Below are 13451 nucleotides of genomic sequence, written 5' to 3'. Positions count from 1 at the left end.
TCCAATCATTATTATAATTAAAATGTACCATTATAAACCACTGATAATAACCATACATAGCATATAAAAATTTAAAACTTTATATTACTTTTTTGTAAGTGGCTGCGAAACATGAGTAGCTTCTGTATTTTTAATGTTTCTAGTAAGTCTGAAATCCCAAAGAGAAAATCTAGCTTGAGGGGGCTACATAGGGAGAAATGTGCCCTTTAAATCCACCAATAGCTTCTAGCCTGGAGCCTCTTTCACTAGAAGTCAGTCTTGTGTTCTCATGAGTGACACTCATATCTTAGTTTAGGACAGAATGACATCACTCCATAAATATATTCACGTATTTTTTCCCTTTGACCAGGTTGGCATGGAAGACCTTTAATATCAATTTTGCCAATTCTTAAAACACATCCACAAACATTTCAAATGAGCCCTTATCAGCAACTTCATCAGACAAAGGAATGTTCTTAAACACTGTGTGTGTGTGCTTCATCCTTAACCCTGCCTGGGGAGCACGTCAGTTCATAGCACTTTCTCAAAAACAAGTCACTTTCTCAAAATTTTGGAGGCTCCAATTTTCTTGAGTAGGTATGCTAGTTGATAAAATAAAATGTCTTTAAAATTATCATCATTGAAATCACCTATGCAAGTGCTAGAACATTCCAGAAAAACAAAAGCAGGCAGTACTAACACACATGTACATTACTTGTATCCTTGCTTATTGTTTGGCTTTGGGAAGGAGAAGGCTGCAGGTCCTTCTCATTGGGAGAAGCACATAGTAGGAAGATCACAAGCCTACCTATATCAAAATCCCTGATCTGATCAGTACAGCTTTGGGGTTTAAAGCAGGTTTTGTTAAGGTCTCAAAGCCTCATTTCTCTTATTTGTAAAATGAGAATAATGAGCGTATCTTCTTTCTATGGTGGGGTTGAAGATTAAGCGAAATGAGGATGAAGCACTTAGGACTGTGAGTGCAGAACCATGTGGTAACTATCCAAATTAAGTGCGCTATTACATTCAAAACAGAATGAAACTCTGAGCATTCCCATCTGGTTTTTGAATTTTATTTCAGTAGTACAGACATTTATCTACCATCTATGACATTGACTTTAAACAGCATCACACATACCTGCCTTTTAGATGCATGCTAAAGGATTCAATTCTGTCCTGCATCCAACCCAGTAACTGCCTTTTCTCATATGAAATTGAAAAACCCAACAAAAGCATTCTTAAACCTTCCAAAATGACTATGAGACAACATGAAGAACTCTAACCCCTCCAAATGGAAATGCTATCATTAATTTGTATATCCTTTGCCTTGTACTGACACAAGAAAGGTCTATTTTGTACACTAACAAGACCATAGTGAACAACAATATAATGCATATTTAAAATTTACTGAAAGCATAGATCTTACGTATTCTTTTCACAAAAAAGGAAAAACCATAAGAGATGATGCGTTTGTTAGCATGTCTACTGTGATTATTCCACAAGTGAGCACATACATCAAATCATCAAGTTGTATGCACTAAACACATACAACTTTAACTCATCAATCACACATCAAAAAAGATGGGTGAAAAATGTCTATTTCAATAAAATATATATTTTTGCTAAATAGAGCTGAAGATGTCATTATTTCATCATTATAAATTCTAGTTTCAGAAGAAATATTTGTGACAAATATGTGTTCTGTGTTCTCTGGAAATTAAGAATAAAAAAGACAGTTCATACATAAGCATTCATATATATTGTATTTAGAGAGAGAGGCTGGTAGACTACTGAAAAAAAGAAAGAGACACACAACACTTTATCAGTCTTTCTCGTAGGGATAGTTAAAGAGGCTAGACAGACATAAAGTCTTACATATACTGTGAAGGGAAAGTACAATTTTAAATATGAGATGTTCCCTTACTAAGTAATTTTTGTTGTGACCTCTCAAAGTTGATACCTACATATTTTTACGGGAAGTAAAGAGAGTGAAGAAAAGGAGCCCATTCCAAGTGCAGGTGTTACTGGGACATGCTTAAAATTTCAGTATGGTTGAGGAATCAGCCCATGAGGCAGGAGTGCAGAATGACAATGTGACATGCAGACTGAAAGGTATCCATGATTAGGTGATTTGAAGATCCACCAGTAAGGATTTCAACAAAGTGACAATTAAATATTTTATGATTCAGTGACAAATGGCAAGTAGATAAGAATCTTACCAATGGAACAGTCACAAAGTATAACAAAAACTTCAGAATGTTTAATCTTGAGTAGAAATCTCTTTGACTTCAATATCTTTTTTTTTTTTTTTTTTTTTTTCTTTGTGGTGCTGGGGAATTGAACCCAGGGCCTTGTGTCTACCAACTGGGCTATATCCCCAGCCCTCAATATCTTTTTTTTTTCTTTTTAATATTTCTTTTTAGATGTCGATGGGCCTTTATTTTATTCATTTACTTACATGTGGTGCTGAGAATGGAACCCTGTGCCTCACACATGCTAGGCAAGCACTCCACCACTGACCCACAACCACAGCCCCATCAATATCTTTTGATATAGTTCCTACAGAAACAGGTGCTACATTTTGCTAGATGCTAAACAACAAAGACACCATTTTTGTTACTGTGTCCTCTTCACTGGACAAGGAGGTGAAGTAGAAAATGCAAAAGCTTCAGGTATTGGTGTCTTTTAAGATTTCTTTAAAATAGTGTTCATTTCCTTACGTGTGTTTTTCTTTTGGGGTCTGTGCAGAATCAATTCGTAAATATTGTCCCTTATTCTGGAGAAAGGGGAATCAGTAGAAAGGATATTGTTCTTGCAAATAGCAGCCATCTCTCCCTAATGTTTGCCATCACCATAACTGAATATATTAAGAAGGAAAACACAGATCTCATTTTTAATTCTGGTGCTCAAAAGTTCCTTCTCTGGCACACCAAATTAAACATGATGGTTCTACAGTTTTCTTTTAATTTCCAAAAATTGCAGAATGCAAGGAAAATAAAGACCCCAAGTCCTACTTTTATTTTAGGTGAATTCTTCAAATCATAAAAGATAAAGATGCAAACCAAGCCAAAACACCTGATATAAAGCTTTGGCTTGCTTTATCACCAAGTGTCACGTTGCTCCCCAGCATGCAAAGAGTGCATTGGCAGAATGAGATGGTTTATATTCAGAAATCTAGTTCCCCAAAATTGCTCCAGACATTACTTTGTTCAGAAAAAATCCTGATCCTTACAAAGACCTATTTTACATATTTTTAAAATCTGTGTATTACTTTGTTGGTTTATTCTCAAGAAGTTTCTGGTACAAAAAAGAGTAATTTTAATGTATATAACACATATATAAACACACACACTGCACACATATCCCATATATGTTTTTGTGGTGCTGGGAAGCAAATCCAGGCTTTTGTGATGATTGGAAAGTGCTCTACTCCTGAGCTTCACTTCCAGCCTTCATATTTATAGCTTAAAGAAGCATTAAGTCTAGCATTTGAATAGCAGGATTGAAGTTTTAACTCTTCAGCTTCCTATATGTAATTCTCTAGATAGTTACTTACTCTATTGGAACCTCAGCGGTATTATTTTAAAAAATGAGCTAGAAAGTGTTTTATATTTCAAATGGATGTTGTAGCAATCAACTGAAATGATAGAAAAGAACAACTTTGGAAATTTTAAATAACTTTACAATATAAAAAGCCATTAACATTTGAAAATATACATACATAGGTTTATTCCTACTTGAGAAAAGATAGGGAAAGGTAAAGGTATATTTATGTTTTCATAAATATAAAAATCTAATCAGAACATGGCAAAACACAATGACATACTTAGAAAGTTAGGCAACTTGAAAGGCACATAACTAGTTTATAGCAAGATGTGTGCTTTTTTGAACCATAATTTTTAAATTTAATTCGAAAAAATGAACTCTAAGAACATATATGTTGTTTTCTGACAATAAATAAGCACTAGAGGCAGAAAAGTGGTTTGACATATACAACATAAGATTGACTCCAGCATAGAACTTCATCCAGAAAACGGAATGATGGAAATAATATTTTTTCCATAAACTGCAGAATGTATAGAAAGAGAACTAGACAGATGCAGAAAAGCTAAAGAAAGACTGTTAGAGGAGTGCAAGGGAAGGTGAGATGAACCAGAACTAAAGAACAGGGGTGTTCAAGAGGAACTTCAGATTCAAAATTACTGGTACCATTTACATGAAATGGATAAGAGAGGAAGAATAATTAAAACACACACACACCACACACACACACACACACACACACAACGAAGCTACCACTTATCCTAGAGTGATATGGACACATTTAGATTGAAGATATAGTTTGTAGACTGCAACAGGTCATATGTGTGTATGTGTGTGTGTCCATGTGTGTTTGTGTATAGATAGATTTTTTTTTAAAACAGTGCTGGGGATTGAACCCAGGGCCTTCCAAATGCTAGGGAATAACTCTACTACCAAGCCAAGTCCCCAGCCACCCCAGGCTGCTACTAGTAAAAGGAAATTTCTTATCTTTCAGATGAGTTGAGGAAGAGAAAAGTTGAAAACCTCTGATTTTACATTAAAGTGATTAAAAAAGCTACCATTAATTAAGCAGTTATTTAAGAACTACCCTGAGCATTTTGCAGATATTATTATTACAATATCCCTATAATATATATATATAAATATATATATATTATATATATATATAATATATATATAACTTTTTTTCTTTATGCAGTTGAGACTTAGAAAGTGTAAGTGACTTGAGAGGCACATAATTATTTTATAGCAAAATGTTTCTTTACTTGAACCACAATGTTTAATTTATGATTAACAAATTCAACTGGATACATTAATTTCCAAAACTGGAAGATCAGTGTATGTTCTCTAACACTTAAAATATTTGAATTTCAGACAGGAAAAGTAGGGGGAAAAAAGACTAAAAATATCCTGATATCTCTAGACTTTTTGAAGGCAAAGGATTACATCATTTGCTTTTCTATCCTCAGTGTCTGAAACACTAAACTATGCTCAATAAAGATAAGCTTAACAATAAATGAAAGAGAAAATGAATCAATGCATGAAAAAGTATTAGGCCCTGCTATAAGGAAATCAGATAAAACCATACTAAACAATTATGTATTCTTAACACAAGGGAAAATGCTTGACAGCCTTCTAGAGAAACTACAATAATTATCAACAGTAATGTCATTAAATTATTATCAAATTTATATCCCTCATATCAAAATCTTGATCCAACTGTTTATCTCAGAACTTTCAAGTGAAACAGAATAAGGCTTATCAATACTTTGTGTAGCATTTCATAGTTAAAAAGGTGTTCAGAAGCCTGCTTAACTATAGGCAAATGATTACGATTTTTACAAAGGTGCTATTTTTTTATTAAAAAATTTTGCAGTGCTGGGAATTGAAATCTGGGTCTTATGCATGCTAAGCATGTGCTTTACCACTGAGTTAAATCTGTAGAACTTGCTTATTTTTTTAATCGACTTTTAATCATCTTAGATTTTTCAGTTTTTTAAAACCATCTTTAGAATCCATATGTTCCAGTGAAGCTAGAAAATCTAAAATTGAACTCCGTAATTTGATGGAATAATCAAATAATCAGTGCTGATGCAAGGATAGAGATGGTTAAATCAAGTATTTAGATGCATTTATAATATAAATAAATTCTAACTTTAAGTACTTTCTAAATTAATCATTGATTTTTCTCCTTATTTAGGAACCATGACCTCTTAAAAGGACCATCTGAAAATTGAATGGATATCAAACAGGATTTGAAGCAGATTCAGATGTCTATTTTGCTTTTTTACATTTTTTAATGTATAGATAAGAAGCAGGCAAACTATAGTCAGTGAGTGGAGTCTTGCCCAGTGTGTTTTATTTTCTGCTCCAGGAGGTAAGAATGGTTGTTACATCTTTAAACCATTGCATTTTAATGTTCTGTAGATACCTACATAATATCCTCAATTTTTATTTAGTCCATAGCACCTAAGACATTTAGTTTCTGGTCCTTCAAGAGAAAGTTTGCTGGCTTTTGGTCTGGATGATTTTTCTTTTTCCTAAAAGAGGAATTTAAAGCTCTTGTGAAATGATTATGTTGTTGGTAAGAGTATAAGTGGATGCTGGGTTTACAATGAAGCATTTTTGGTTTTTATCCACTGAGAATTTCTGTCTGGAATCTGTTACTTAGGTTTTATTTGTCACTAAATGTTTGGCATCCTTTCTCATGAAGATGGATGGCAATTTCCACTAAAACAAAAAAGTATTATAAAAATTTTGAACATCTATCTGTTTTTTTCATAAACCAAATAAGGAGATAGAGCAGTTTGTTACTTACTGAGACAAAGAAAAAATGTTTTCTTATATGTTGAATTTCTCAAAAAAAGCTAAAAACTGAAAGTATCTTCAACCAATAACTGCAGTGATTTTCCTTGGAGTGGAAGGAAGAATAGGGAGCAGAGATCAGAATCATCTCAGCAGCGTTTTCAATTATACTCCTCTAACTTCTCCTCCTCTATCCCTGGGCAGTGAAAATTTCTGCTGAAGCAAGCAAATGATCTCCTAGGGAAAGTTTAGCAATCCCTCAGGAGTACTGGGTAGGAACCTAATGAGCAGCTTTAATTCCCTCAATTCAGAGCTGAACCAGGTTCTCTGGCACAGATACTAAACTTCACCCAAGCCATTCTGGGATCTACCAAATGAATGCTTCTCTTTAAAAAAAGAAGGAGGAGGAAGAGGAGGAGCAGGAGGAGGATAAAAATCATCATCAAAATCAATACCTGGATTGTCAATGCTAGCTAGTTCTGTCAATAGTATTTTCCTTGCAGGGACATAATCCTTGAAGTGATTTTATATGAAAAAAAATATGCATATGACCTATTTCATTTTTACACAAAACAACAAAATATGTTGTTTTGATGATTGTTATTATCACTTGTTGCAAAATAAAAACTAAAAAAAGCTGAGGAGGTAGAACAGTGAAAGAGTGTCCCTGGGATCAATTCCCATTACTGAATATAAATGAATAAATAGAAATTAATACATTATTTTTAAAGTAGCACAGAACTTATTATTTTTAGCATAATTTGGTAATTCTCATCAATGAAATTTGTATATTTTAGATTTTCATCCGCTCGGAGGAAAATCTGGCCAATATTGATAATTGTTTTGATAATTAAATTTTAAAATTTTGGATACATGAAGATAATTTTTTCATCTTTATATTTACCAGTTATCAGAACTGATAATGGTAATAGATAGGACATGCATTCTAAGGTGGTTAAATTCCATAATGACTGTTTAATAATCATAGTCACCTTTTATTATGCTCTTGAAATTATAAACATATTCATTGTCATAGTATATCCACCAGAAAATTTGTAAATTTCTGATGTACACATGAGAAAAAATCATATGTAAATTGCTTTTATAAATTAATATAGAAAGTGGCTTAAAAGTAATCCTGTATTTAAATTATACTGTTTAAAACCTTGTTCTTTGTGCTTGCCTTTCTTAAACTGTCTACCACACACCATAAAAAATATCAATGTATTTATAAGTTGAAAAGAAAAGCAGAATCTCAATGTAACCATTAGAACCTAGATTATTGTTTGATATAATCATATATTGCCAATTCTCTTTATAATATGTAGATGCATCCTGTGAATAATATAAATGACATATGGAACAAGAAAGAAAAACTTAATGACTGCAGACCCAGGGGAAGATGTTGCATGTTAGTGCCTAATTTATAACCCTGGTCATTTGCACTGAAACAGATAATTCTAAGAAGTTACTATCATGTTACTGCATAGTAAGATCTATTAGAAATTATTGCTAATAAGCACAATGTGCTTACCAAAAATTAACAGGAAGTCGTTACCTATATGAGATAAAACAAAATCAGTGACTAAGGGAAATCAGAGTAAATAAAAATGTGTTCTCATCTGCCCACCCAGGTAACCTTTCAGTCCATCACCATTAGAATGTGATAGTCTGAGAGTCAACTCTTAAGATTATAACCCACAATACGGTTTTAGTACTGCTAGATGGTGGTGGGCAGTTACACAATTAGTTAAATGCAAATTTCCAAAGTGTGAGAGAGAGGGGTAACTTTGGTAGACTGAAATGATCCAGGGGCCAAGATGATGACTCATCATTATAAGAGATTCAGAATCACAGGTGTGTGATATTTCAGTTCATATCCTGAGTATTGGGCTTTAGGATCTAGACTGAAACTAGGATGTCCTCCTAAAACTGCCAAGCTTCATCGCAGAATACAAATAAATTAAAGGGAACTGGGGGAAATTAAAGAGAAAACATTTCAATTACACTTTATTTCAGGGAATAAATACATTTGATGCATTTGCTCAAGAAATAGTCTCTGAGTGCATTTCACACACACACACACACACACACACACACACACACACACACAAACTTAACAATTTTATGGTAACATACGCCTTGCAGAGGCCTGTGTTGTCCCTGGGCCCCCCCTCCCCGCGTGGGAGCTGACCAGCCTGCTCAGCCTGGGAGCCATAGGGCTCTAGTGCAGTGTTCCCACGCTCAGGCCGGGTCAGGAGGCCGCGCTGACCCCAAGGGGCTCCTTTCTGTGGCTCTAGTCCTCCCAGCCCCGCCCCGGCTACCCCTCCTCTCCGGGTTCCAGCTCCAGGGCGTGGGAGCGCAGCTGCAGCCCGGAGAGGAGGGTAGCGGCGGGCGGAGGCAAACCCGAGGATGCGCACCCGTGACCCCTCCAGGAGGCAGGCGATGAAGTGAGAAGCGCGGGGGACAAGGCTAGGGGCCTCCCATCAGAAGCCCCCAGGCAGGGCGCCAACGCGCGGTCCCCGCTAGAAAAGCTGGTCACTTACTTGATGTCTTCCCACACTTCAGGGCCATAATTGCGGATCACCAGCAGCTCCAGGGCATGATTCACAAATCCGTACTGTCGGGAGAAAGGGGAGCGTCAGGGGCCGGCTGGCTGTAGGTGGAAGGAGCTTGGGAACCAGGCCGCTGCATCTGCTTCCACTGCGCCCTTTAACCTTTTACCCAACCCTCTGGCCCGGCTCCGTTAGGGGTACCGTATTATTCTAAGGGAGGTGGATCCTCAGGGGCAACTCCTCCTCATTAGGGGCAGATTCTCCCCTTTACCATCCGCCCCATCCCCACGCCATATTCTTACCCCCACTCACCTGTCAACACTCGGAGACAAGCTGAACACCCGGCGCAGAGTGGAAAGGCACCCGGAGCCTCCCTCTCCCAGGCGCTTAGCCTTCCACACCCGCGGGCCCTGCGGGAGCCGGGAGCCACCCTCACCTCGATCGGCTTTCTCTCCCGAGCTCGCGAAGCTGCGGTGCAGCAGGGAGTACCCGCTGGGGAAGCAGAGACACCGATCGCTCCCGATCCTACCCCCGGCATTCCACCTCCCCGCTGGAATGCGGGCAAACCGAGGCTGCCCCCGCGGCGGGTGGTGCGCTCCTCCAGACCCCGCGTCACGCTCCAGCAGCGGGCCGGTTCCCTGGACAGCCAAGGACAGCCTCGGTCCGACAAGGCGTGAGGTTCCTACCTGACCCGGCTGGAAGTACTCACCATGGTGTCTGCGCCCGGAGCCCAAGAGGCAGCCTCCACGCAGAGACACAGCGGAAGGAACCCAGGCAGCGGCTGCAGAGGCGACACCGCAACCCGACCGCGGTGGCAGCATCGAGCTGAAGCGAGCGCATCAGCCTTGGCCCGCCCTGATTGCCACCTCTTCCCAGCCAACGGCTAGTCGAGCCGCAGGGGGCCGGTCGCTGCTTCCCAGTTCTCTACCAATCAGTCATAGAGGAGGGAATTCGGATGTTCCCAGTGCTGCTGCGCTCCAGTGCCTTCCCGCCCCCTCTGGTGACAAGACCTTCACTTGATGCGGTAACAATGAGGATGAAGAAGCTCCAGCTTTGCTCTTGCATGAATTTTAGGGTAGAAGGGAGAAAACAGTTTTTATGATCCCAGAGATCTGCCCTCAAGATTAGCAAAAACTAGGGCGAGAAGGGCACTGTGTGTGCATGTGTGTGCAAGCGCGTGTGTTTGCAAGGGACAATCCTTAAAAGGAATATACACTCCTGGTTGGTCAGTATCCTCAGGTATATTGGAGTCTTGCAGATAAACATTCCCTTTGTGGTTTAGTTCCACAATAGTTTATGGCAGATTGAAAGCTAATAAAACTGAACTAAACACATTTTACTCTCAAAGGGACTGAACGAACCAACTAAAATGTTGAGTGGCCTAAGTATACGTTGGTAAGCAACTTGTCGAAACCATTTCTGACCCTTAGTAACCTGTGCAAGATCCAGACATGTTCTGGGCTTGATCCCATGAGTACAGAAAATTTTTAACTCTCTAAAATTGGCCTTCATCTCTGTTTCTCAGAGATAACTGATGAACAGGAAAAGGCCCAGAACAACACATACAAGTTTTTAACTAATCTAACGTGGGTCTACCTAGCAGATAGTTTCATTGAATTTATTCTTCCAGCCTCAGCACAGGGAGAATGTGAAAGGAACAGGGCTGTCTGTTGCCTGAAGCTATTATGTCTTAGAGGCATCCGTACAAGTTCACACAGTGTAAGGTTCAAAGTAAAGATATCAGTCTCCAGTGGACTTAAGAAGCCAGGAAGGCATTGTAAGGTGTCAATAGTTTGCTGTGAGAGCAATTTCAATATGAAGAGAGAAAATGTCAAAACAATACCATTGTACTGCCATCTGCACCTGAAGACAACTGTTGAAGGATAATATAGAAATAATGATCTAGAAAATAAAAAAACCAAGAACCTAAAAATTTTCCATCAATGATGTTATGATTAAATAGTCTTTCATAAAATGGAACACCTTACTTTTTACGCTTATTAAAATATTGAGCCATTATTGAACCATTTGACCCAGTATCCCACTCCTTGGTCTGTACCCAAAGGACTTAAAATCAGCATACTACAGTGATGCTACCACATCAATGTTTATAGCAGCTCGATTCACAATAGCTAGATTGTGGAACCAACCAGATGCCCTGCAATAGGTGAATGGATTAAAAAAAAAAAAACTGTGGTATATATACTCAATGAAATATTACTCAGCCATAAAGAAGAATAAAGTTATGGCATTTGCAAGTAAATAGATGGAGTTGGTGAATATTATACTAAGTAAAATAAACCAATCCCAAAAAATCAAAGATCAAATGTTTTCTCTGATAGGTGGATGCTGATACATAAGGGGGTGAGGCATAAGGAAGAATGGAGGGATGTTGGATTGTGTAGAGGGAAATGAGGGGAGGAGAAGGGGTGGGGGAAAGAAAGATGGTGGAAACAAACATCATTACCCTATGTACATGTAATATTGAGATGAATGATGTGACTCTACATTGTGTACATCCAGAGAAATAAAAAGCTGTACCCCTTTTGTGTACAATGAATCAAAATGTACTCTGTCATGTATAACTAAATAGAACAAACAATAAAAAAAGATACCAATGAAATTGATATTTACTCTATTGACAGTTTTGAAGTTTATATATTCATTAATAAAAAATAATTACCCCCATAAAAATAAATAGATAAAATAAAATATTGAGTCATTATTTAATACTAGCTGTTTTCTTGTTTAAATTTTTCTTTAAAAAATTTATTGGGAGCTGGGGAGATAGCTCAGTTGGTAGAGTGCTTGCCTTGCAAGCACAAAGTCCTGGGTTCAATCCCCAGCACCACAAAAAAAAAAAAAAAAAAAAAAAAAAAACTGCCTCTTAAAAAAAAGTTATTGGTACATTTTATTTATACATAATAGTAGGATTCATTGTGCTGTATTTATATATGAAAATAATTGTTACAACCTTTATTCTTAAACCATTCAAATGGTACATTAAACTATGAAAATGCATGAAGGAGTTTGGATACATAATGATAAAGAAAAATACATTGTTAGGTAAACAAAAGACACATGAATGGACTCATCACCAATTTGTAAATGGTTGCTTAAAGTAAGGTGCTATTCGGGTCAAAAGAGCACACATGCATACACTATGTAGTAAACATCATCTGCCAGAAGGAAACATAGGAAAGTGTTGGTATAGCCATCATTCATTCCTGGAGGGACCAAGACACTTTTTCAATTATAGTTTTTTGTACCTTTCGATTCCGCATAGATGTAAAAATGTTTTTAGCTTGTTAAAAAACTTTTTCTTTAACCATGCCTGTACTTTTCCTTGTTTGAACAGCGGTGTAGCCATTGTGCCTCAGTCTAAATTATGATATGGTCTCCTCCATCTTAGACTTTATACAGACGAAGGAGAGAAAATTGCTCTCTGGGATGAGGAAATGGGAAATTTACCTGGAAAAAGATTCGAGGGGAATTGAAAACTGAGTGTTCCTACTAATCTCTCTCCCTGTTAGGGAGATCTAAGCAGCGGTATGGGGGCGGGGCATCAGACACCCGGGGCGCCAAAGAATAACCAAAACTGACACCTGCAGAGGAACCCCAGAGGCGCCTCACACCCACTTGTCACTCAGCCGGACCCCCAGCCAATTCCGTACTATAAAGGCCTGGGCCAGTCAGAGCCCCGCGCGGATTCCCTGGGCCTCTACCCTGCCTGGCCTTCACCCTGGAGGATTGGTGAGTCTTGCCCGAAAGCCAAACCCAGTAAAGCCTTGTTCAGCCACTTTTGGTCTGACTCCTATCTGATCACTCGCATATGACCTTACACTCTATAGTTCAAATTTCCGCCCTCATTGTTTCTTTTGTCCAGCAACTTTTTGCACTTATTGTCCTTTGGCCCAACACATATTTGCATTTGTAAATATTTATCCAGTTCTGTTTTCTAACTGTCTCATATTCACTGTGAATCCAAAGGAAGTGTGTTCACTAAACCATTGCTGACTTTTATTTGACTTACTAGATACCACAAAGAATGTGACATTCAGGAACAGAAGTGTTCCTGCCAGCCATGGAGGAGCGCAACAGGGGGTGGGCATGCTTTTTCAAGTGACCTACCCAATGTCACCTCTGCTAACCAAGGAGCACAGAAATGATATCAAGAAGTAGATTATGCCTTATTCTTGGAAACAATATATTACATTCTTCCAGGCATGTCTCAGTCAAGGAGAATCAATTAAAGAGGAAAAGGAGGAGCTTAGGGATTGGCTCTACCAGCACCAACGTCAATCCTGACTATTTGAAGATCAGTCTAATGAATGAAAAACAAATAAATATAAGGCAATATGTAGCTTTCAGAAATGTCAGCTGAAATGACTCACATTTTCAGTTAATAAAAAAAATTAGTTGCATGAGTTCCATATTAAAGTATAGTGACTATTGTTTTTAAGATTTTTCCTGTCAATATGATAATAATAAACCCTAGACTGGAAATAACACAGGGTCACATTTATGAGATGCTCTCAGGTCTGTGCTAATGTTTTTCAAAACTTTGGT

General features: G+C 37.9%; 1 protein-coding gene across 2 annotated transcripts in view; it reads right to left on the bottom strand.

Moving 5' to 3' along the window:
* Gucy1b1 (guanylate cyclase 1 soluble subunit beta 1) overlaps nucleotides 1–9746 on the bottom strand; it is a 43283-nt gene extending 33537 nt beyond the window's left edge. Inside the window, exons 1-2 of one of the 2 annotated variants that reach the window (XM_047567494.1) lie at nucleotides 9592–9746; nucleotides 8874–8947 (exon numbers count right to left, since the gene is read on the bottom strand). In XM_047567494.1, coding sequence (XP_047423450.1) covers nucleotides 8874–8947; nucleotides 9592–9594 — 77 coding nt within the window. In that variant the 5' untranslated portion in view covers nucleotides 9595–9746. Of the gene's footprint in view, nucleotides 1–8873; nucleotides 8948–9194; nucleotides 9391–9591 lie in introns of those variants that run through there. The other variant, XM_047567495.1, reaches the window with a different exon arrangement.
* Nucleotides 9747–13451: the final 3705 nt, after the last annotated feature.

The sequence above is a fragment of the Sciurus carolinensis genome, chromosome 10 (genome assembly GCF_902686445.1).
Source record: "Sciurus carolinensis chromosome 10, mSciCar1.2, whole genome shotgun sequence".
In the NCBI taxonomy this organism is placed as follows: Eukaryota; Metazoa; Chordata; class Mammalia; order Rodentia; family Sciuridae; genus Sciurus; species Sciurus carolinensis.
Note: the sequence above shows the minus strand (reverse complement) of the source record. Positions and strands in the feature narration are given on the sequence as shown.